The 26,744-nt window shown below is 38.5% G+C and overlaps 1 protein-coding gene across 3 annotated transcripts in view; it reads left to right on the forward strand.

Moving 5' to 3' along the window:
- The window catches only part of LOC124154247 (G patch domain-containing protein 2), a 29,234-nt gene extending 6,227 nt beyond the window's left edge, over positions 1-23,007 (forward strand). For 2 of the 3 annotated variants that reach the window (XM_046527847.1, XM_046527848.1), the window contains exons 5-13: positions 2,153-2,287; positions 2,750-2,905; positions 5,419-5,495; positions 8,496-8,698; positions 11,617-11,703; positions 11,963-12,087; positions 14,180-14,299; positions 15,471-15,595; positions 22,197-23,007. In XM_046527847.1, the coding sequence (XP_046383803.1) occupies positions 2,153-2,287; positions 2,750-2,905; positions 5,419-5,495; positions 8,496-8,698; positions 11,617-11,703; positions 11,963-12,087; positions 14,180-14,299; positions 15,471-15,595; positions 22,197-22,390 (1,222 nt within the window). In that variant the 3' untranslated portion in view covers positions 22,391-23,007. The remainder of the gene's footprint in view (positions 1-2,152; positions 2,288-2,749; positions 2,906-5,418; positions 5,496-8,495; positions 8,699-11,616; positions 11,704-11,962; positions 12,088-14,179; positions 14,300-15,470; positions 15,596-22,196) is intronic. The other variant, XM_046527849.1, reaches the window with a different exon arrangement.
- The last annotated feature ends 3,737 nt before the right edge of the window (positions 23,008-26,744 follow it).

Consider the following 26,744-nt stretch of genomic DNA (forward strand, 5'->3'; position numbering starts at 1 on the left):
TCGTTCTTTCCACACTTATTTTAATATTTGGCAACAGGTTTCGACGTTTTGTACGTTACTCTCTAGTGCAACTACCATCTCCAAACAGGCCAGAGTTCATTTTATATACTAGTGATGGAGGGGAAGTAGATAATTTGAATAAAGAGGTAGGGTGAAGGTTGATGGTTTGAGGGGTGAAGGTCACGTACCTACTAGGATCCAGGTTGGAATTGGGAGGTATTGATAGAGGGGGGGGGGGGTTAACGCTGAGGAGGGGTTACAAGTTTGTTGGTACAATGTCATTAAGCAATTTCTTACCACATAATTTTGAATATGACACAATTTCAAAGTTTTCTAGGAAGTTCAGTGTTTTTCCTTTGTCACAAGTGTGTAAAATACATGGATCAAAATTTGCCTCGTGTAACATGGCACATAGATGTTTAGTGAAGACGGATATATTGTCACAGTTCAATAAAAATGTTCACGGGCCCTAGTCTTTATTTGGTAGCCAGTCTGGCCAACATACAAACAGTCGCATTCCGGAGTATTACATCGAAGAAGGTAGACACCACTCATCTGTATTTACCAGCTCTTTGGAATCAAAAATCACTTTAACAATGGTCATATTTGTATAAAAGTGCACTTTAAAACTATTCCTGGCTAAGGTGTGCGCCAGTTTATGTGAGAAATCTTGCATGAACGGTACCTTCCTCCATCTGACTTGGTCAATGGGCATCTGTATCTTAGACTATATGGTCGAAATGGCTGGGCTTTTCTTTTTTCGGTCACTTAGTTAATCTATAAGGGAAGTGTTGTACCCATTGTTTGTGGCAAACTGTTTAATAAAGGTCATGTCCTTTTGAAAGTTTCTTCCAAGGGGATAGAGGTAAGTCTATTGATCAGCGAGTGAAAGGATACCAACTTTTTAGAACGGTGATGGTTTGAGTCAAATGGTATGACTACGTTGGAAAAGGTGTTCTTGTTGTTTATTTGCCTTGAGCCGTTGCCCTAACAATACGCCCGAAAATTATTGGACTTCTTTTCTTAGTCTCATAATTTGGTCCCATTACGCAACCAGAGTGGAAACTTGGCACTGTGCCATCATCTACGTCATCTCGGGGAACTTGACGACAGAATCACCCCCACCACTTATGTAGGGTCGACTGAGAAACGCATGTAGGGGCTTCTTGTTATGAAGGGACGGATATGTAGGGTCAACTAAAAATGCGGGCCTTGGTATGGAAAAAGTAATCATTGCTCTCAAATAGCAGTGAGTAAGTTGCAAACATAGATACAATTTTTAAAACATGTCAATTACAAGTGAAAACTTACTAAAATTTAATCATTGATGGTGACTCAGTTTATGATTCTCGGTATAATTCTGGTGGTTTGTGTAATGGCTTCTCTTCATATTAATGAAAAGAGCCATAGTCCATTCTCATGTACTAGGTGGAGGCACTGTTTGTCGGAATGGACTGCCATTGAGGCAATTCCTCTCCTTTGACTCGATAAATTATGACTGAAATTTTTTTAATTTATTCTTCACCTCCTACTCATAATGTATAAGTAATAAATTTCTAATACCTTTTGTTTAAAATTCTGGAATGGTAGAGGATGAAAGTGCATTATTACTAGCTAAGAACATGCTAAAAATCTGAGGTAGGAGATTGAGGCATGGTGACCCACTTACCTTGAATACAAGTCATTTATTATATCTTAGCCACAGATTGAGGCTTTCCCAGAGGATGCTAGGTAGATAAATTTCTTGGATGATCTTTGGTTTCATGCAAGGCAGCGATCTCACTAGACAATATCTGCTCCGCTAGGGTTTGGTGAGCTGATTGTTTGACCAATTCAAGAATGGAATACATCTCCAAGGGTTTGCATGGATTTAGCATCAATGTTTTCTATACGTATTGTTACAAACTTGAATAGTTAAAGTCACTGTTTTGGGTTTCAAGTGGCTTTTCATGCTCTGGAAACTGGACTACAATGCTGTGGTTCAAATGGGTTTCAAAATATTTTGGAAAATTCAGATAGATTAATGTCTTGATTTTTATTATATCTGTTAACAACTTATTGTAGAATTTTCTGATCCTTGTGAAGTATTTACTGTGATGTAAACTAATTGTCTTAAATTAGCTCAAAGGAAATGTTTTCTTTTTTATTTCAGGAAGCGCAAGTTTAAACGCATGGCGGTGGATCCTGATCCAAACAATCCATCAACATCTGATGGTATTTCAATTATGCCATTGTTGAGGGTTAAAAAGAAGCGTTTCTTCAAGCTTGCAGGAAACAATGAGTACAGGTCAGTTCATTTCTCATATCAATATTAAATTTACATGATAATAAAAACACTTTCTGAAATTGCATTAAAGGCAGTTTGTAAAAGGATGAAAATTGTTTCTGGATTATTTCTTTTGCAACAAACCGTAGTCACAGATTGAGAGAAATTGTAATTAATTTTGTGTACTCTCGTGTATGTGGAGAGAAGCATTCCTAGATGGAAATGAGGAAAAATTCCGCAAAGAAATAAGCATTGGCTGGGATTAAAACCTTGAACCCCCTGATTTCTAGTCGAATGCTTTAGCGAGTTAAGCCACTGAGGCACCATTCCCTTCTGTGGATATTTGTGGACTACATATAATATGAATAATAACTGGATATTATATGGCCTTTCTGTGTGAATTTCAATGTTATTATAGTTGAGGACCTCAAATCAATGAACAATTTTTTACTTGTCTTGCTTGAATCTTGTGTAATATTTCAGATACAACTCCATCTTATGTGGCAAGAGGAAGAGGAGTATGCGAGAGAGAAGTATGGACTGCGAGCATAGCGAGGGAAGTCGATCAAAGTCTTCTCGTATTTTGGCATTCCATAAAATGAGCTTGACGGAGGACTTCAATCACCTTGATGGAAAATGGTTCGTTCTTGTCGGAATGTATAATCCAGGCCTCAAGAATGTGTAATGCATTGTATTCTTCATTAGCTACTCTTATGTTTCACTCTCCAAAAGATAATGGCAACTGGGTGTACGAGTTGAAAATGGTGTTTTAAAAAAACACTAAATTGAGTGCTCAGAATGGCGTAAAAAATACTAAATTGAGTGTGCATTGCATGTATCTGAACGTAATGAATTAAGGCTCTGATATCATTTTTCCATTTTTTTAAACATGCTTTTTGGAACAGTTGACAAGCCATTTTGAATAGCTATTTCCTTTCTATTCTTGATTTTATGAGCAAAATCGTCTAAATAATTTTCAATGTACTACGATCTTTGGGTCAACCAGTTCAGTACATATTAGTTTCCAAAATCGATATTAGAGGGAGGCTACATCAAACAAGGATGTGTCAAATAGTTGTGGCCTGTTAGACTGCATGTCCCTGACCACATCCCATGCTGTTGCATTTTGCAGTATTTGCAGGGAAATCGACTGTGTGTGTTGCGATTCTTTGATCACACTGTGCATTCATAGCATCAAACTAAATGATCTTTGCATCATTCTCATCATAGAATAATCTTCCAAATTTGTTGGCACTTTAAATTACGGTTTCGCTAGTAGTGGGCTCTGTTGTCCCCATGGCAGCACGGGTTTTCAGGGTGCCCTGCTCAGGGATGAATTTTTGCTCCCACCAAGAATTTTTAAATCTTTTATTTCAAATTCGTTTCACATAAAAAATTTTCCAGTTCAACTCCCATTTTCTGGCCTAAAATCTGTTTGTTGTAATTTTAAGTGCAGTAGTTTAGTAGAATTTTTACAGCCACATCAAAACGTGGAATTAAGGTCAGACAAGAAAACAGAATCAACATTTCTTGTACTCTTGAATAAAGTAAGATTAAAAAACACGAAGAATAGAATGCCAGGTGATATCAACATCCACTTTATAAGGTCGAAACAGTGTCTTGGTTTGCATTGAATGAATTTAAATTTAAAATACAATCTTTACTTACTATCCTATTCCCTATCCTTGTTAGTACACAAATAAAATATTAATTAGAAGTATTGAAGTAATTTTGGGTGTTTTTAAATTCTTATCTATTGTAGTAATCACGTAAGATTAGCTTTGAATGTCATAAAATTTCACAGGAAAACCAGGAATTATGCTTGATTATTGTTTGGGCACCCTGGTTTTACTCTATCCCCTTCCTCACATCCCTATCTTTACCACGGAGGTGTCGATGGGCTCCTATCGTGGAGGTGCCTCCTTCCTTTTTCCTCCCCATCCCATTCCCCCCCGCGGGTGACTGGGCGGGTCAGTTTTTGGTACTGGGTCCCAGTCAGTTGTATCCTTGAAAGGGCCCCCATTGGGCCCTTACCCATTGTTCATTCATACCCTTGCACTCCTTCAAAGACAACTGTATGCTATGCATCACCCAGCATTGAGTTTGTGGTTCTAATAATCCAGGGCTAATGTCTATTAATAGGGTTGTTCACTCAGACCCAAAATCTGGCAATTTAGTTAGAGAATGCAGTAAATGGAAGGAAAAGATAAGTTGAGGAAATGGCATAATGTGAGGCACATGCCGTGGAAGGAGTGTCCTGGTCTTATGTGCCTGTTTTGATTTATTTATTATGGGCCTTTTGATTGCATTTTGCTAATCACTCATTATTACTTGATTCTTGCTATGTGAGGTAATCATTTTATGGGCGAAAAATGCTCAGAGAAAAAATCGTTTGCCTTGACCTAGGTTCGAACCCCAATATCCCTATTTCCAGTCAAGTGCTTTGGCCAGTTAAGCTACCAAGGCATCATTCTATTCTGTAGAAATTTGAGGACTATTCCGGCGAAGGTGCTTCCATTGTATGTACTGGAGCAGATGCAAAGTATCTATGTAATTGGTGTACTGTATTATAATTATCTGTTGGGGAACTGTTTTGTATGAGTAAAATTTTAATGAGGGTTGGCTGAAAAATCAAATGAAATGGAAATAACCAGGATTTAAATGGAATGCACAGCATGAATATGGGAAAAGCTTGATACCAAGTGAAAGCACAAGAAGTATTCAATTGAATTGAACCATGTGTTGCATTGCTTATGCTTGAGGCATTGATTTTTTTAAATTCTGATGAAGGTTATTATAGAGGCCAATATATATTGTGGTGTACCAGTATAAGAAGAAACTAATGTAACGTTGAAAATTCCATCCAGCTATTCCATACTTAGTGGAATTTGCAAAGTTTCATTGCTTTCCTGTCATTTTTAATTCTATCTTCCCACTCATCAGAATGTAATTGTGCACGTCTTTCACCCTGATATTGCTGAGGAATTTTCAAATGCATAATAAATAATATGATGGGGTTTTGTGGATAAGTATTATGTACAGTAGTTACTCTTGAATGTGAGATTTTATGCACATGGGGCATGTTATGCTTTTCTATGATCATGAACTTCAAATACATGTTCATTAATATGCTTATTTTTTTGTTGATGTAGTGAAATGATGAGCAGTAGCAGCTTGAGCAGCTCTGAAAGTGATACAGGAATCTATACTAATGATGAAGGAAGAGAAGGTAAGTGTTCGTAAAGTGCATGATAGATATTACTTTTTTCCATTGCTTACATCATTACTTGGCTGAAAGTTTTTCAGCAAATTTTCTGACACATTAGGTTGTAATTTGAAGTGCATTGAGTTCTTAGATCAGACGTAGCATTCATTAATATTTAGTGTATTGTTCTCATTAGCTTGAAAATTATGACTTTAAAGTCATGAACATATCTTTTTCAAGATGAACATGTTCTGCCATTGTTGAAATAGATTTACAGTGTCTTTGTCTACTGCTATGCGAAAAAAGTTATTTCTGTGAAAGATGCCTGTCTTTCAGCTTAAATAAGTGTATGTCGGAGACAGCATCCATGAATATGTTTTAGGCATGAGCTGCGGCGTGGCAGCTTATACTCCGCTGGTCTCAAAATAGTAAAGGATGACTTAAAATAGAGCTCTGGAAAACTGAAATATAAAAAAAATATGATTTGCCTTCTAATACTCACGGAGTGAATTTTGAGAGTCATAATTTGAGGTGCTGGTTTCCCAGAACATCAGTGGCTGCGTGAATTCAGGAGGAGGTATCATGGTAGTTTGGGAGGGTGCATCAAACCACTGTGCAGTGTTAGAAACTAAATTATCAGACACCACGTAACGGTTGTGCTGCGGGTTAAGCCGTGGGTCTACGTTCGTCGGAATAATTGGGTGCCAGTATGGGATGCTGAGTAATAGGGAAAAATAATTCTGCCCGTACTCGGAATTGAACCAACTCCCCTGTTGGAGAGAGTAATTCCCTCAGTAAGTTTGGAGGATCGCGCTAGTGACCAAACCACTCCCTTTTAATTTTTTTCACAGGATTATGGGGAAGGGAATTGGGATAAAAAAATAAGGTATACACTGGACTTAAACTAACTAAACTCCTAGCACTAGTCTTGCCAAAAAAAACAACGCTGTCAAAAATAAATATCTCGCTGTCTACGGCAATCCTCGCCCTCACGTCTCTCAGAACGACTCCTCTCTCTTCTGCCTCACGGGCTCACCTTCCGTCCACTGCCCGGTGCACCCTCTGCGGTAGGGGGTGGAATCCAATGAAGACAAAAGAAAAGCGGCGAGCGCAGTAGCGCTAGGACAGGCAGCCATCACAACCATGCCAAGCAGTTTCCTTGGGCCCAAGTGGCTGAGGGGGAAAATGTTGTGTGATACGGTTCCGTGATCACTCTCTGTAATCATTCTCAAATAATGTTGGGAAATCAGTAGCACAGAGCTCCTGTGAAGTCAACTATGGTGCAATCTCACTGTCACTCAAGTGAGCTGGTCAGTGGTGGCAACTCTGCATGAATAAGGGAGGCGGTAACTTTAATTCCAGCTCTTGCAATAAAAAATCTTCAGAGTAATTCCATTGATCCATACCAGTCTTCTTCTTCACACGTGAAGTTATGATGCATACCAATTTGGGAAGGCCCATGGATTAAAGAGGATGCGGAGCTAAGTGGCTGGGCAATCGTTCAGTGTTGATTGGACACTCATTTGGTCCAGTTATGATTATTTCTGTGATTTAAGAATTCATAATTTTTGGCGACGTTGGTAATTTTTGCTGGGTGAGATGGCTAACATTCCAATGGTATCTATAGCTGGTGGCCAAAAATCGAACTCTATCATGAGGAAGTACAGAATAAGGATAAAGCAATTGGCACTTATTCTTAAATGGGTAAATTTTGAGAGATTAATGGCATGATTCTGAGCATACATTACGGCTCAGCTTGGACCAGTTGTCAATTTTGATTGAACTTATCTAGCTGCACATGTGACACATATGGAACTGAAAAAAATTGGAATGAAGGAAGAACAAGGGAAATGCTGAACCATTCCTGACTTCATATTGGATTTACAAATGGTACGAATGTGCGAGTAGTAATTTTGGATCTCAAGTCCAGTATTGAGTGCTTTTTCTCTTCTTAACACTTGGCCTGATGCATAATGGAAAAGATGATAAAGAACAGTGATGGCCATTGTGTCAGAATTAGGAGGTGAATGAAAATTAATGTCTCTTGAAAGGTCTTGATTGAGCAATTGAAATGAATTAATCTCTAGTGCTTTGTCGACTGTGTAATTTAACTACGTAGCGAAACTCTCAGGAAGAGCCCTGAGTAAAGGCATTTGCACAATTATGATAAAGATGAGCATATAAGATTTTTATAATTCCAATGGCCCTATGGAACTTTTCTTATTTGCTTCTTTTTTGAGTAACTGCCATAAATCCAGAGTGTTTTCTCTGCAAATGATAGCATAAACTAGTTCTAAAACCAGTAGAGAGTTTAAAGGTATTTAAACAAAAATTGCACTTGGCAGTTGTTTTGTCTGTGCATTTCGTAAAGAAATCCAAAAATTTTGCGTATTCTCCCAGTGTTTGATAGAAGAAAATAGTAGCATAAGGAAGGATACATATATCGATACCTTCACTCCACAAGTGCTCAATAATTGCCCACCTGATCAAGCCCGCTTATGTAGGAGCCCAACAATCTGTATACCCTCAGCTGGCAGTAGCTGAAGGACAAATGCTCACCTCCAAGTCTTCAAGCTTTGGAGGTGAGCATTTGTGTTCTGGCTACTGCCAGCGAAGCACATGCAGTAGTAAGGGGAGGCTAGACAGCTCTGAAATCAAAATGGCTTGACTCAGCTTTTGCATTAGTACTCAAAGCACTTGAACAGAGTACCAACTATTGGACTCTACTCGAAATTTTTAAAACAGTAAACTCTTGTTAATGTGAACAACTTAATTACGAAGTTCTTAAGAATTACGAAGAAGCAATTAGTTGGTCCCAGCAAAAAGACTGATCAAATCTATAGTAAAAGAAACGTTATAATAATATTTTTGTTTATACAAAATTACGAACTGCAGTCATGTTCGCGGCGGTTACAAAAATAATTTTATGAAGACATTCAAATTTGGCAAATTATGATTCTATTTCTGGAAAGGTGGCTTGAATGGAAAACAAAGTTTTAATGCATTGGCTTTCTTAATTTTCAGGTGATGATGAGCAGAGTGATTGGTTTTGTGAACCCGGTGCAGCGTATGGAATTCCCGGTGTGAAGACTTGGTGGGAAGTGAGTGGGGATGGGAGCAGTGGTGGAGCGATGGAAGGAAGTGCAGTTTGCAATGCCAGGAGAGCGGGGATGCAGGAAGATGAGGACACTGACTGGGATGATCAAGAGGATGATGCCACTTTCAAGGTACATAATATGTACACTATTCTCTCCATTATTTAGCCTTTTTTGCAGACTTCATTATTCTAGTGAGAGGAGAGATTATATATGTATGAGCAAATGATACATACTGTGGAAGATTGATTATGCAGAATTTTTGGGACCAGATGTATTCCAGATAATCAATATTTCCAGTGAATACATCATTTACTTCGATGTGGGCAATACTGCAACACAGATATTATGATTATTTTTTTTTCGGAACGCGCATTTGTGTCAGGGGTAATGATGCATTGTTCAGTAAGGGATCAATGTATTAATTAAGGTAATAAATAGTTTACCCAAATAAATTAATAAAATTTGTGATTAAAATAAATTTCTAACATTTAAAAAAGTTTTTTCCTCCGTAAATCGCGAAGGCAGATAAGCTGTGAAAGTAATCTTGATTAGGCTGCCTGTAAATGGAAGTAAAATGGTGCATTTTTCCAATCCATCGAGAAGATCAATATTTTGCCTCTTCATATTTTTTGTTGGTAATGTGCACTGGCGTCAGTGGAAATGATGCATTGTAATGTAAGAGGTCATTTAATGAGAAGACTTGATTAAAAACATTCCATACATTTCAAAATGTTATTTGTCTGCAAATCGTGATAATAGATAAGTTGTGAAAGTAATATCAATGAGGCCACTTTGAAATGGAAGGAAAATGGTACGAAATGTTAGCAATCCAGCTTGAACATCATTATGTATTTTGCCTATCCATATTTTTTAACATGCAGCTATTGCAATTACCGTATAAGCGTGTGTAAGAGGCGCACACGTGTAAGAGGCGCACCCCTATTTTGAACATCGAAGCTATGAAGAAAAAAATTTTGCGGCATTTTTAAAATACTATTGCGCGGTGTTGCAGACATATATTCGATAACTGTCGAAATTCCAGTACGCCTGGAATTTCGACAGTTATCGAATTTTCCTCTTTCAATATTAATTGAAAGAGGAAATTTTGATAACTGCGGTGGTAATAGCGGCATAAGAGGGAGTAAAAAGAGTTCCGATCCTCTCTTCGCATACGCCGTTGCTCTACGATGCTTGTACTATTCACGAACAATTTTGTTTAAATGCTCTCGCAGGAGTATTGCAATAGAATAGCAGCCGTGGAAATTTTTAAGGCAATACGCAACAGGCTCATAGCATGAACATTCCCAAGAGCTTGGACAACAATTGGGGCAATCTCAGCGCCGTAGGATAATAACCATGTCGTAGATTTAATGGAGCCACATTCGGCCCTCCATCAGCCAATGCCTCTGCCGTTTTTTTTCCTTTCCGAGACCCCACAGGAAAATAGGAAAACATCAAGTTACAGGGGAACAATGGAAACGTGTTTCATCCCTACCCCGTCTCACCGACTGACCTTGATCGATCTCTCAGTTTATGGAGGCCAAATGCTAGGTGAGTCATCTACTGAGCCCGAAGATATCTCGATAGCTTTCAATAATTGTCGCATATATGATAGATTTTAAGTTTTTTAAGCTCTAATTATTTGACACAAAGATTTATAGTTACAACAAGGCTACTAATATTCAAAATAGTCCAAACAGAACAATTTCGGAAGAAACAAGCGTAGCATAAGAGCATTCAAACAAGACGAGACGGACTGGAAACTTTAGGCTACGCAAACTGCGTATATCACATTGCTGCGCCTTCGCCCCTTCGCTTTGAAGGCAACGACGTCACATGCAAGATTGGACGTGTTCTTCCCGTGCTCCTTCACTCATAGCCTCGTAGCTTGAAATACGGAGGGGAGGGAGCGCGCTCCTTCCCCTCCATATTTCGTTGCTTGCTTCGAAGACGGAGGGATCGCGCTCCTTCCCCTCGACCTCTCCTTCCGCGCTCTTCACTTATAAGCATTTCTGATTTCTTCCATCCACAATTTAGTCCAACAATGAACACACTCGTTCAAATTTTATAAAGCGCAGGTTTTGATACCAATATAATTTTCAGTTGCAATAATCCTCATATTAGTGTCATGAATAATGAAGATGATTTTTGGAAAATCAGGTCCTCAGTGTAATGGAAATTACTCGGCAAGACAGATATTGGCTATTTAACAGGTATGTCCTTCAAAACTACGCATTTCTCTACGTTTGACAAGCGAATACTATATGCAGTATAAATGCCGCGGGATGCCCACTCGTGGCAGTAAATTTAGCGCGCCCTCCGGAGCGAAAAACCGTGCGCGATCTTCCATGATCACCTCTTGGGTACCGACGTGACAGCGCGATGCTTACAAGAAAAGCAAACAGGAGCATTTTAAAAATACGTCGCTAAGGGAGAAACTCCCCTGCCTGCCGCTTGTTTTTGACCTAGGGTTTCAGATGACTGACTCACACTGGAAACCAAGGCCACTCAGTTCCCCTTAGACTTTCGACTGGTGAAGGGGAGGGGGGGAAGATAAGAAGTTTGTGTAAGAGGCGCACCCTCATTTTCGGCTGCAATTTCTGGGAAAAAAGGTGCGCCTCTTACACGCGCTTATACGGTACTACTGTCATAAACTGATCGGTAATAACCAAATCCTTCAATCAGAAGTAATCCAACTTCGATTACATTATAATAGTGGCAAATTAGTTAATTACCTCTGATGGGATTGGCATGAAGACAGACAGTGTCTGAAACAGCAATTTAACCACTTAGATGATCGAATTTGCATTGCTCAATGGTGAAATTTAGAAAACGTCTGTAATTTTTTCTTACTGTGATGTTTTATCCTCGAAGAATCAAAATCACATTTCTAAGCATTGATATTGATCAAATTTGTGGATCCAACTATCCTAGAACCATTTTTAACTATTGTGTAGGATTTTTTAATATTCCTAAAATATGTACATGGATATCTCTGCACAGGTGCTACTACCTTATAAATGTTAACATTGCATTCTTGTTTGCAGGCTATTTTAACTGGGAGCTTTGAACATCTCTCTGAAGAAGCTAAAATGAGGTACCGGAACAGAGTAAAATGGATTGCTAATGGATTGGTAAGTTTGAAACTCTTTTTTTTCTCACAAAATTTTGCATTTAGGGTTGAATTTTTACGCTGTGAAACTGATGTGAGTTGAATGACTTAGGCTCAACCAAATCTGTCATTAAATCTTTTGTTGTGAGATAATTTTGTGTATGCTGTGTTAATAATGCATGTTGGATGAATCAGTGAATAGAAGTGTATGTGGCATACATTTTTAATTATGCATGCTTTCACTAGTGTTTTAAAACGTATACTTTTGGTTGTTCGTGCAGAATGGAAGAGAGATTCGAGGAGGTAGAAGAAGGATCAGGAGTGAAAAGCCAGCATTTAGTGTTACAACATCTGCAAATGAAAAGCTTTCCCGTTTCTTGCAAGATTCTGGACAGTCTGAATTAAGGTAATTATGATTTTAAATTTTGTCAATATCACTTGTCAACATGCACAATTAATGAAATCTACATCTACATAATACCCTGCGAGCCACCTCTAGGGTGTTTGGCAGGGGGCGATCAATCACCAGCATGCAGCATGCATTTGGACTCCCACATGCACACCACAAATCTAGCAAGAAATATTTTTACTTCATTGAACAAACTGAAGCAGATCTGTAAAAGGGTAATCTTTTTATTTATGTTGTTATGTATTCAAAAACAGCCGATTTTTTCTTTTGGTAGAATGCATATAAAACTTATAAAATAGCTTTATCAATTGTCTCTTAAAAACCATGAAAAGCATAAAAAATTGAGGTTTGTGAGGAGACAGCTTTTTGAAGCTGCCTCTTCTATGTTCTGAAAGGTATAGGAACTTCAGACAATTTACCTAGACAACATTAGCCCTGCATTACCTTCTCTGATGTCAAGTTACCTGTGTATATCTTGGAGCGTACAAACAAATCATTTCAAAAGGGATAAGAATCTTTTTACATTCATTAATCCTGAAAACGATAATAGGAGAGATCAGACGAGCTATAGAGACCAGGCCTAATGAAACACCAAAGGCACTTTGGGTTGGTACTACCAAAAAAGTCAGCAATACCATTACACACTATCAATGAAGACTTCTGCCTGTCACACTGCTATTTGGTACTCAAAATCAAATAGCTCTTTGACATCAGCTTGAATCTGAATAATTTTGTTAGGGTACATGGAATTTCACTTGAACAATACCTGGAGACCAGTAGTAAAATGCATTGGAAATGCAAAAGAGGAATGGAAAATATTTAAATGGCCAGTGAGGCACCCCATCCAATCGGATGGTTCCTGACACACCGATTTTGGAAATAAAAAATGGTTACTTTGAACTAGTGTGAATCCTGACAGCAGGTAGAACATAATCTGATTATGAAAAACAATTTTTTTTCACTTGGATGCTATTACGAATCACCACCTATTTCACGTAATCATTTGCTAGCCAATTCTTGGTAATTCCTCCCCATTTGCTGTGTGAAAGTGTTAGAATTAGGATTTTGGAAACTAAAGAAAATAAATCTAGTACAGACTTTCGAAGCTGCAGTGAGTTATTTATATAGGCGATTTACCATTGCTCTCGATTTCATTAATCTGTTCGTTGCTTCAGCAATTGATAGCCTTGCTTCCCGTTTCATTTTTTTATTTAACATCAGTTTAGGGTTGGGATTAGATTCTTTTCTTTTTTTTTGCACAAACTAATGCAAGATTATTTCTCAATGTTTTTTTTTCAATAGAACTGTCTTGTAGAAAGCCTATTTTTCAATTATTATTTAATGTGTTTCTGTGTGTTCTGCTTGTCATGAAAAGGTTCCAGTCTATTTTGTGAAGTGAAAATTTAATTTGATTTCATTTAATAAAATTTTTGTTTGTCTCACCTTGCCACCTCATTCCACGGCTGTGCCAACATTGCTTACTTGTTGCGATTGTTACACTGGCATGTTGTTGCTGATCATGCACTTCATTCATATCCTTACTCTATAGAACTCTAGCTTAGAAATATCCCTGCCCCTCCTTTTCCCACCCCCCTGTGGCATGTTGCCTCTGAGGCATTGGATGACAGGCCTGCCACTCATCTGTACCCCTACTGTTTTCTCTTGCCGAAACATCCTATCCATGTGACGCTTCCCCTTCCTCTGAACATTAAGTGGGGGCTGAAATCAGGGTTGACAATATATAATGATTTTTTATAATTAATTGATTGAACATTGTAAATTAGAATAGTTATTCAACATGTTTTAGTTTCCAGTTGATATGTAGCACTGTTGAATAAAAGTACAATAAATTTAATAAAATAAGGTGAATTAAAAAATAAGTTGAATACTTTTAAGTATGTACCACTGCTGAATGTCTTTGCCTCTTTGAGTTCCAAGTTCCAAAGTATCATCCATTTTATTTTTCATGATGTAATTCTTTGTAAAATTATGTCTTCGATTAGGGCAAGGCAACCGGAAGCTGTTGTTATGATTGATTTATTCTCCTATTACATTTGTGTTAGTAATGGTTGATTCGTAATTTTTTCAGGCTTCACCCAATGGAAAAACAGGAGAGGGATCAACTCTGCCACCTAGCCAGTTTGTACTCTCTCAAAATGAACAGTGACTCTTCCTGTGGACTCTCCTGCCCTGTCCTTACCAAAACAAGGTACATGAGTATTAAAGTTTTCCATCCTGACTATAACTGTTCACTTGCCATGTCTAATTTTATTCATTTCTTATGGATATAAATTTGCCACCAACAATGATAATCAACAGTCACCTAATCAATCCCAAGATTGGTTAGACACAGTGGCGGATGCATATGGGGGTTTGGGGGGCCCAGGAGGTGCAGGATGTGCAGCCCCCTTGCGGGGCTGCCCCCATTGCCGAACATTGCAGAGCTACAATTGCAACTTTTCTATATCATAAGATACCATTGCTTGCATATGCGTATCTACGGAATTATGCATGTAACTTGATTATTTTTCATTAAAATAAAAGTAAAGGTAGCTAAAAATATATTTTGCGCCCCTCTTGAGTTTTTTCAGTATCCGTTTCTGGTTAGGCACAGCTCTCCACTCTGTTCTCCCATCGGCCAATATTTAAACAGCTGCATAATTCCTGGAAAATTAATTTGTGGCCTACATCTGCCATTCTTCCCTTTTACCTGTCCTTCAACAATTATTTTCATTCGATCCTCGTGTCTCATGATCTGCCCGATGAAATTGTCCTGTCTTCTACCAAGATTTTCAAAAGACTTCTCTTCTACTTTTATACCCTTTTTCCGAACTGTTGGCGGCTGGGCGGTGGGGAGCTAGTAGCCAATCAGAAGCACTGCCCCTTCCACCGCAGTTCCCCTCCATCCCCACCAGCGTTGCCAAAATAACTGTATGCAAGGCAGTACGTGTGCGATCTCCACAGAATAAGTTTGGCAACACTGGCAGCTAGAGAGCGATGTTCACTGCACCAAAGTCGGAGAGAGACCGTGGCCTCATACACACTTTCACCTGCCACTTTTCTGTGATTGGCTAGAAGAGTGGGTGGGTCTCGAGCACATTTAAGGTCACCCGCCATCAGTTGGGAAGAAGGGTATAGAAGAACTTCCACATTACGATCTATCCATTGATCTTCATCATTCATCTATCACAACGCATTTTGAGTTGTTATCGGGAAATTAACTGGCCACCTACCCTGATTTGTCACTTAAGTAACTGTAGACTAAACAAGTTAGTTACAAGTCTTGTTAATTTGTGGAGAGCCCTACCTATGGGTTGAATCACTGAGTGAATCAGTGAATTTCTTGCTTTTAAAGTTATACATTATTTTCTATACTATAGGAATACCACTCAAGCTGTCAGATTAGGCCAAGCATCAAGAAATGGACTACAATCAAGACTGAAGGCATTTGGTGATTTCAAGAGACGGAAGAGGCCACCAAACAGTCCACAGACTCCTAATATGGGTAATGAGAAGGGAATGGCGTAATAGTAATTTTCATGTGATAGAACAAACATCAGCACCTACGTTTAAAGGCTGATTAGGCATTTTTTGTTTATATTTTCTGATAAACATTATCTTTCCTTGTGATTCAGACTGATTGTGGACGAGTTCACTTTGTGGAAGTCCATGGATAGTGATAATTGAGACAACTATAGTATTTTTCCTCCCTTTTTTTTAAATCTTACTTAACCAGTTTCAATGCTTACACATCACAAGACAGCTCTTGAGAATGATGTGTAAGCATTAAAACGGGTTGAGTAAGATAAAAAAAGTGTGGAAAAATACTGTAGATGTCTCAATCATTACTAATTTCCTTGTGATGTTCTTTTTTTATATTTTTGACTGGATTTAGCTCTCCATTCTTGCTGCATTTCAATGGAATACTTTTCCATCAACAATTTTTTATGATCAAGAAGGAAGGGCAATGGAAATCATTCCATCAAAACATTGACAGAAATAGATAGCCTTACCTGGTTGGAAGCCCAAGAAAAAATCATCTAAGTAGTTCAGTGGAGAGTCATCAAATTCATCTTACTAGCTTTCTCTCGTTTAAAAAAAAATATACTGCACTTATATAAAATGACTTAACAGCTCACTAATCCTGAAACTGCTTAATGGTTGCACTTAATTGTTATTGCTGTTGATGATGCATTTTAATTGTGTCGCACTTCCTAATTGGATTTGTTGCCTGACGTTTTGTGGCTGTTGCTGGTCGCTTTTTCTGAGGGAATCAGGATATTTTTTCTTGGAGGGTATTTATATCCATGTACTCTTATAAATTCCGTCCATGAAAAACTATCTTTATTCCCTCAGAAAAAGTGACCAGCAACGGCCAACAAAACATTGGGCAACAAACTCAGTAAGTACATATGCGGGACATACCCAAAAATCATCCCTAACAGTTGAAATGGCCCGTGAAAATTTCAATGAAGAAATTAATTGTTATTGCATCCACCTTAGGATACTACCCCTGTTAATTAATTACAGGGTGGAAACAGTTTCTAGGTATTGGGAATAAATTACTTGTGGTGGTGGTCAATTACTAAGGATCAGGTTGGTGTGATGGTTTGAGTATTGGCTCGATGTCATGTGGGTCTGTGTTAACATCTCGGAGATGTTGGAGATTTTTCAGAGTTTGCCAGATCTCTGCTTGAGTGTTGTGCAAAGGGCACTTCTAGTGCAATACTCGGTCTGTTGTATGTTGAGCCATTGTTCTGATGGCACCTGTTATCTAGAGATGCCTAATTCCGATGTCAGGTTTCTCTCCATTCATCCTTCTCTACCTATCCCGTACAGTACTTATGATCCAAGATGTCGGTTGCCTTCTCAAAACACTATACCATACCAATTGATTACTTTTTCCAGCATTTTTTTTTGGCAGCTCTAATTACTAATGGTCGGCAATGAAATACTAAGTGGCAAAGTTAATTTTTTTTCCATTATTAGTCAATGTGTTGCTGTAATTTGAGTCCAGAACATTACTCAAGTCTTGATCTCTACAAAAAATCAACTTGGTGCAACATTGGCATTATGAAACCTCACTCAAATCCCAACTTAAGTTAAGTCAAGAAGACCATGAATGAAACTGGTTTAGGTACAAGCATAATTTTGTTAATTTTAAAAGTTTTTTTTCTCAAGTGGTTTGAGTTGAAGTTAGTTTCTAAAATGCAAACTCTAACTCAGTTGCAACTTGAGTTTGAGATCTGAACCACTTAGGTAGAGTGAGGACTCAAGTTTGAGTCAGGTTCTGGAATATGGCCTTTACTGCATGCTCATGATGTCCTTCTACAGCATCAAATACTTTTGCATTCAGCCTGAATCATAAGATTATTTTTTCATCCCTTTCAAGGGACAGCTCTAGTGATAAGGCAGCACTTAATAATTGTCAGGGAATAGGGTAGTTTCCTTCATCAAAGAAAACGAAATGCATTGATTGCGCTTCCTTACCCACCATTAGTGTATTCATAAGATACAAATTATTTGGTTTTAGAATTCCCAGTTCAGACGAATGGCCATGCTCAATTTTAACCTCAGTTAAAAAAGGCCAGATTGGCGCCCATGCGTTTCCACCCCACATGACGTCACAGGGACCTAGTTTCTATACGAGTAGATAGGAGTTTTACGTTGCCTGGGATTACCAATGCATGCATGAGGCACAGAGCTCAGGGAAACATCTCTTAATAATCACCCATTAAAATTACCTAAGTTCGGATAGTTTCCTTCGTTTGATAGGGTAATAATAATCCTTATTTAAGCTAAGCGCTACCAGCTAGCAGGGTACTCTGCTACCTGCTAGCATCCTGCGTCGTATCAGCGCTCAAAGCCTCGCACCAAGGTCACCTCACACAGCGGCAGCGGGAACCAGAAATACGTCACACAGGCTTTTCCCAGCATTCATACTTAGCTGTCGCGTTTTCGCGTGCTTGAAATTTTTCACTTTTCATTTTATTGCGGAAAATAGATATCGCCATTCGAAAATCTAATAGCGTGAAATGCGCACTCCAGGAGTAATAATATTTCGATTTATGCAATAAATAAATAATAGGAAACCACCCTATTCACTTGGCTGATTTTTTCCCTTTTAATTTGAGGACTTTACTCCCCCTTTAAGCATCAGATACTTTTGCTTTAACCCTTTCGAGACCGCGGAGTTTTCGTCTTAGCTTGACTGCTGTACCGAGCCCCGAGAGACTCTTCTTTCTCGTGGTACGGAGCATTTTTGGAGGGTATTCGTTAAAAAGGGTCTCGCTGAACCTTTTTCGACCCCTCCACGGTGGGACTCCGCATTATCTCGGACTCCGAGAGTAGTTGTGCTCCCTCCTTTCCGGGTTTACGACCATACCTGCGGCATTGGTTCGCGGTCAACTTATGTATTGCTTATATGTATTTAGCAAATGGATAATTGTTGCTTGCACGTAAATTACAGACATAGAATATAATTCCTCATTTTTATCTGAGCATCGTCAAATTTTAAACGAAGTTCTAAGGCCATTATCAAAGCATTTAACGCAGCAACAATTTCCATGTTGATGTTTATACATAACTCGAGATATAAGTTAATATTTGTCGTAGAATTTCGTTTAAAAATTGTAAACGCTGCTCAAAAGACAAACAATTCAATTCTTAGTTTATATTTCTTGAGAAATGAACAAATATTTATTTCGAAAATTGACTCTATAAACAATTGTATGACCGCTGTCCCTTACCGCTGAGAGGGGTTATAAAAGACGAAGGGTCCGGGTACCTGCTCCCGGATTCGGAGGGTTAATCCTAAACCCCGAAGCTTTGGGTCCCGAGACAAAGGCGACCTAAACCCACGATCGTCCTGAAAGGGGGAGAGCTAGAAAACGTATATATACGGGTTTCGTTTTCTTGACCGAGAAAATCTCACACGTATATATACGCCCGTGGTCTCCCGGGTCAGGAAACGTCCACACGTATATATACGTGCACGGTAGGGAAAAGGTTAAGCCTTAAATACACAACCATATATTCCATCCCTTTTAAGGTACAACTCCAGCGATCACTCAAATGATGGTGGAAATAATAGTGTAGTTTCCATCATCTTAGAAAACAAAAGGCATCGATGATGATTCGTTACCCACCATTAGTGTATTCATTATATACAAATTATTTAGTTTTAGAAATCCCAGTTTAGACGAATGTTAATTGTCAATTTTAACCTCATTTGAAAAAGGCCAGATTGGCAGACATATAATGCCACTCCACGTGACGTCACAGGGACCTAGTTCCTATACAAGTAGATAGGAGTTGTACATCGTCTGAGATTACCAATGCATTTATGAGGCACAAAGCTCAGGGAAAAATCTCTTAATAAGCACTTATTAAAATTGCTTATGGTTGGAAAGTTTCCTTAGTTTGATAGGGTATTAATAATCCTTATTTCAGCAAAGTGCTACCTGTTTGCAGCTTGCGTCATAGTGGAGCTCGTAGCCTCTCACCAAAGTGGCCTCACACGGCGGCAGCAGAAACCAAAATGACATCACATGGGCTTTTCCCAGCATTCATACTTAGCCATCGTGTTTTCGCACGCTTGAAATTTTTCACTTTTCATTTAATAGCGAAAAATGGGTATTGTCATGTAAAAATCTAAAAGCGTGAAATACATGCACCAGAAGTGATAATATTTTGATTAAGGCAATTAAATACAAAATAGGAAACCACCCTATTAACATGTCTTGCAATTATTTTCTGTGATGGCCCGAGTGATGGAAATTCCATCCCTTTTTCTATCACTTGGCACATCCCTTTTTCCGTCGCTGAAACCATCGCTTGCACTGTCCTTCAGCCAATCAGAAGGCACAGCCGTTGACAGCAATCGTAATGTCATGCTTTACTTTTAATTGAATGATTGTTGGAAATACGAAAAGCGATGGAAAAAAAAACCATTGAAAAAGGGATGGAGGGAATGAGTGTGTGAATCAGAGTGGGTCGAGCGATCACTCTTTCGGTTGCTGTAAACCTACTGTATTTACCCGTAGAAGCCGCGAACCTTTTTTCTGGATATGCCGGTGAAAAAATGGACACAAATCCTCCAAATTTTAATGTAAGCCACGGTCTATTTTCCCTCAAATTCTTATCATTTATTTCTCCAGAGTTTGGCATTGAAACTTAACCTTCATAGGAATTACATATCTAACATTATTTAACCTCATTAATCACGCAAACGTAAATTTATCGATTTAACAATGGCAGGGTTCCCACTCTAACTACATTATAAAATACACGGTTTTTTCCAGGTTTTCACGGTTTAAATGTCATAAAATTCACGGTTTGTACATAAAACATTTTAGGCAGAAATATTGATCACGTAACAATCATCGGCCGCATGTTAACTAAATATGTAACAAACGCGACAGATGCTTTGAATGCAAACACAGCAATCAAAGTGCTATCTCTCATGACGTCACCTATCGTTAGCAAAATTCAGGTCCGGCTAAAGGGTGTGAGTGGGAAAATGAGGGAGCAGGATGGCATGGAAGTGAAGAAGTACCTGATTTTTTGCCAGGGTGAATGTCTTCCAAACACAGGCTTAAGGTCAATGTGCTGTCATGGCACACGGACCAATACATAATTGCGCTTCAAATACGCATGCGCAGATAAATGTGTTGGCAGTGTCTGCACGTGACTCGGCCTTGAAACATGATCGAAATATCGATTTTTCTCTTAATCTGCCTGCTGCTGGTCGCTCGTCCTGTCTCACTTCACACCAAGCTGCTTAAGGACTGACCACTCACTCGTGCTGGTCCCAACGTTATATGCGTTTGCCATCAAGATGGCGGCGCGCGCATTATCAGTCGGGAGGCACGGCCCGTGAGGGTCCGTCCGCAGGATTGGCGGCAGACGGGACCAACGACCAGGTCAATGAGTGTGACTGATTTACTTTAATGAATAAATTCAAGTACATTTCAATCAATACAGGGTTACATAAAAAAATAATGCCTCTACCTTTTTTAAGAGAGTAAAATGCTGTAGAGTTGTCGACATACATATTAATAAGAGCATTTGAAATATTTAAATGGTAGAGGAGATCAAAAACAAGTGTCAAACCATGTAACGCTGTGTAACACTCCGACGCATTAATAGAGGATAACAGTGGAATGGGAAACGATTGGGAAAGGGACCACTCTTGCACTACCACCCCTCCTTGTCCTAGGGTGGCGTCGGTGAACACCGTAATTGCCTCAGATGCTCTTGGGAGAGCCACTTTTCTATTAAACACATCGGATTTGGTCAACTGGACCCACCATTTGTAGTCCTACATTCAAGTTTGAGAGATTTCAAAGGTTTCAGGGCGAAATTCACGGCTTTCTCCAGGTTTTTTCACGGTAGACAAAATTCACGGCTTATTCACAGTTTTAAGGTTTTCACGGTTGAGTGGGAACCCAGAATGAATCAAGAGTTTCTATATTAGACTGCACCCAAAAAGCTTTAGGAAGTTTTTTGTTCCTCAAGAGCTGGCGCAGAAACTGAGGTGTGTGGGATACACGAGGCGTGGCTTTCACGAGTAAATACGGTATTGCTTGAGCTATCATTCGGAGGGACAGAAGAAATGATCGTGTGATTCAGGCTTTAGCCAAGTAATCGTTTAGTATTTGCGCAAATTCAAATCGTTGATCTCTCATCCCTAGCTTGAGGTTAGACTCCGCCATGGTCCTTATATACTGAATGCTAATCTCCTGACATATTCCGGCTCTGGAGTGTTGCCTCGACGGACGCTTTTACCCCTCAAACCCCTCACACGCCTCCCCTCAAATACAACGCTGGGCACAGTCACGCTATCACTAGGGGAAATATGAAAATAACTGCGCTGTCGAAAGCATACACCGCCGCCGACAGTGCAGTTAGTTCCATATTTCCCCTAGTGGTAGCGCGACTGTGCCCAGAGTTGTGTTTGAAGGGAGGCGTGTGAGGGGTTTGAGGGGTAAAAGCGGAATCTAGGGCAACACTCCAGAGCCGGAGATTAGCAACCAGTATATTAGGGCCATGGACTCCGCATTGAGGTTGACTTTTATTTTGTTTTTCGTCTGTATTCTTTGCAGAAGTGATGATGGCTGGTCCACCTGCCCCCCCGATTCCAGAGACCAATGTTGGTAATCGTATGCTTCAAGACATGGGATGGAAGCCAGGGACTGGACTTGGTCGTGATTCCAATGGCATCCATGAACCTATTACTTCTTCCAGACGTGTCAAGCATCAAGGCTTGGGGTATGCGTCATCTTATAGGTCAAGCTAGTGTAAAAGTAGAAGTCTTTTTAAGTTATGTTCTTTTTTTCAGTTGGGCTCATGAGAGTTAACTTTGTGATTCCTGTTGGGTGATGGACATTAATGCACCTAAAATCCATTATGTATTGATGATTAATAATCATTTGCCAAACTGCCATTTATAGACTTAAACTTAACTGAGATACTAATAGAAGTTTTAACCCTATCTCCTTCGTATTTAAACTGTGTGGTCAACTGAGCAATAGTAAAAAGAAAATGCAGAGGGTAAATGATGACATGTGCACACATTTGAAAGTTAGTGTGACTGCTAGGCATTTTGTGAGAAACTATTTGTGTTTTTTAGTCTGATGGATTTGTAGTCATCTTAAGAATTTAAATGATTGAATGTTGTTGGTTATTTATTTATAAAGGAGTGGTTGGTATTGTTATACAATTACGGTGAAAGAAACCTCTTTTTTTCCCTGAGAATTTTTTTTTAAGGTATTGTCAACATGTTTCATTTTTGTACATTTTTGAGGGTACAATTTGCTATATTCTCGGGGTAGCGGTTAATGTTTAACTGTTGTACTCTATTTGTCCGAATATTACCACCACGAACCTTGAGCCAAATAAAATGTATAAGTTATACCAGGATGTGCTTTTACTGATAGTGAATAATGTAAAAGTATCTTTAATGAGGTTGATGGATATTCTTCGGTTACCCTGAGTGGCTGTCTGATTTTTGTCTAGTAGTGGGATTTTCCCATCAACCTATTCACTACGCAGTCTTCTGTGTGTAACTTTGACTACTAATCTCAGTTGCCATGATCGTGGGGCATGAATGTACTGTGGTTTTGTAGGTTTCCTGGATATAGACAGTTACTTATACCACTTATTTTATAAGAGCGCGACCCGGGTTTCAATGAGTAATCATCATCATCAGGCGCTAATTATGATGATGATGATTACTCATTGAAACCCAGGTCGCGCTCTTATAAAATAAGTGGTATAAGTAACTGTCTATATCCAGGAAATAATGGAATACCACATAGTTAACCAAGAGTTAGTGAATTTTTTTTTTGGTTTTGTAGATTCTATATTTTTTCCCTTTGTGGTCTATTTTTTGATCATGGTGCAAATTCCCCTTTATTATTTATTAACCTTTTTTAATTTTACTGAGCCTTATTTTCAGATGTATTTTTTAATGATATTAGTTTGATGGATAATCTCATATGCTCAGCTGGCTTAATCAAAGCCGATATTCTTAAGTACTCAGTTGGGGAAACTTGGTTCAGTTGAAAAACTGTTCCATTGAGCTCTATATTTGACAGGTTTTATATTGGGTCTATTGTCTAAGTATGATGGCACCATTTATCACCTATCAATGCATGCAGATTCCAATGCCCCTCTGGTTATTGAGCTAATGATTTTACAGTGTGGAGGAATAAGAATCTATGTTCGGACAAATAGTTGTATGATTAGTTTACTCAAATATTTTTTTACATGCTCCATGTAAATGTCCATGTCTCTGAAGTAGGGTAGCATTCAACTCGATAATGTGCATTTGAAGGATTTTACCTTGTTTCTGTATCTATTGTAAATCTGTCACATTTATAATGTGACTTACTTCCAATTGTCAGCTGTTAGTAACAGTTGTTAGATTGCATAGATTTGACAGTATTGAACATGAAATTACAGTGAGTGCTTGCTAATGACCCAAGGTATTGTTATAATTTTTTAGAAATGTAGCCCATGTTATGTAATGCAGGTACATAATGGAATCTATTTCTCAGTATTTCGGTACATATTTATTTATTTCTGGAATATGAATAATCTAAATCATTGAGTTCAAAAGAAATGCAACCCATGGCTATCTTCCAGATGCTTATAACTTTATGGTATCATACAAGTTTTCATAGTTTATTTTTTTTTTTAATGTAATACGGTTATGAAAAGGATGGAACAAATTCATAGCTGAATTAAATTTCAATTTGATATGCATTAGCTGTAACAATAAATATCTCATTGGCTTGTGTCATAACTGACTTTGTCTTAGTATGCTTATACATCGTGGTTTTTGTGGGTTTAGTGTGCAGACTATGTTAGGTCTTCGTATGTCAAGCACATCATCATCATTTCAACAACTTTCCTTGTGGACAGCTAAGATATTCTTGAATACATAATTAGTGTCTCTTCTGTGTGTTTTTTTTGGAAAATGGTGCATAAGTGTGGAGCTGTTCTGAATTGTGTTGTGCTGTATAGTTTTGAAAAATTCCTTTAAACTGAAAAAATGGTGTAGCTATCAATGTTTGTGTAAGATAATATCCCTTTTGCTGCCATTGGGCTTATCTATTGCCCTTTGGTGTCTCAGATAAAACTGCCACCGGCTGTTAGTATCGGCTGGAATTTTTATGTATCATTTTGACGACTCTTAATTTTCATTGCTATTGAGTATGTGTGTATTAATTTTCACCATTTTTCCTCAAATCTCCGTGTTTCAAAAGTTACCTTTTGAACGATTGTTCTAGGTAATGTTTGATAAAATTTTTTAAGTTTCCCTGTAAATGACTAGGCCAATCCCTAGTGTGTATTAGTGATTTAATGGCAGTGAAATGGATATATGTAGATGTTGCCGGGCCAGCAGAGAAAGTTTAGGGAAGACACTTGTGGTGTCAATTCCAAATTTTCAAATCGAGGAAGAATTGCTCAAGTATTACTTTTTTTACTGTTCTATGTTGATTTACTGCATTGGTGAATTTGTCTTTTGTTATAAATTTCATCCCTCTTCATTTCAAAAAAGGCTGTTGTTGCACCAGATTAATAAATGGTTCAAAAGACTCATGGGGCCTTGTTCTTTTTTGAAATACATGCGGGAAGTTTATCAAAATTTTTCATTGTTTACAGGGAGTTGCGTATGTTTTTTTTTGCATAAACAAAGGATATCCACAAAGCACTGTTTTTTTTATTTCACACACCACCGAAAACAGCACTGCTCGGCCTTTACATCGGGGTTGATAACATTTAACAATCACAAACATCCATGCCCTGGATAAGGGTAACTTAATAAAGGCGGGACTCGAACCCGCGACCTTTGGATTAGCAGGCGAGGACTTTACCCCACCGCCACCGAGGCCGGCAAGAAGTACATATAACAAACAATTTCTGTTTTGAAAAAAGTATAACAAACAATTTTTTAGGATCAACATTTTATTGGCAGATGAAAGGATGTACCGAAACTAATTTTCTACATTGCATCTAAGTTTTTTGTGGACAATTTTCCTATTGATCGACCGACTTCTTTAGTTCTTTCTCATGGAACAACATCATTAAAAATGATAGCCATTGCTACACCAATTGTCTCACATCGTTGACATTTTCAAAACTTTTATCTGCTAGTTCATGCCTCAAGAGTACGTAAGAACTAGTGGTAGCCAGATGCCTTGACTACGTGGGGGATGAAAGAACTGCTCCTAACCAAACTGTATCATAATTCTTTAAGAGCTTTAGTTTTTTAAAGCAAATCTCTTTGGGAACGATAACCATGATGGTCTGAGACAGTGTCATGCAAAAGAGATCTGAAATTTTGTTTGTTGTTTCCTCCTTCTGCTGTCTTGAGAATGATGCTGTAGCCGTTGAAATAAGTTAGCTGCACAATCAAGTTTGTGGAAGTGTACTGGATTTTTTTTTCTGCCCACGGAGGTTTCAAATATCTAGAGGTGCTGTATTGAAGTTTTAAGCGTGGTCAGAATTCCGCCATCTTGGTTTGACAATTTTTGGACTTATTCTCATACAGTGTATGTATATATGTATAAGCAAATATTCTATTCCTTATATCGCCTCTTATTTATAAAATGAAAATGAAACAATTACTTCTTGATTGTCGTCAGAGTTTTCTGATCGTTTGTCATACTACTGTGTATGTTAAACTGTCCGCATAGTCCTGTCGTGGTGATAATATATCGTCGTGAACATACTTACGTACTATTATTGCGATCGGTCCATTATCGTCAGATTTCCGTTGGCTGTAATCTTATTAATTACCTGTAGAAGTGCAGGGGAATGGATACTTGACACCTGTAAAATCTTATTTTCAGCTGAGCTAGTTGCACAGCGGAACGAACCATGGTGATTGACAATAAATTTCCTTGGGAAAAGATATTAGAGGCATATTTTCACGAAGCCTTCCCATAATGATATAAAAAAGGTTTACTGTGTTCGTTTGCGACAGTTTATTTAAACGTAACAATGATCATGATGAAAAATTTTCCCAGACAGTTAGCATTGACTCTTATGGGATTATCAATGTTTTGGTCAAAGCAGGCGTGTCTATCATACCCAAGCACCCCCATTCCTGCTACACTGCGCTCAACGCTCGGAACCAGTGG

This window comes from Ischnura elegans, chromosome 2, assembly GCF_921293095.1.
Source record: "Ischnura elegans chromosome 2, ioIscEleg1.1, whole genome shotgun sequence".
Classification (NCBI taxonomy): domain Eukaryota; kingdom Metazoa; phylum Arthropoda; class Insecta; order Odonata; family Coenagrionidae; genus Ischnura; species Ischnura elegans.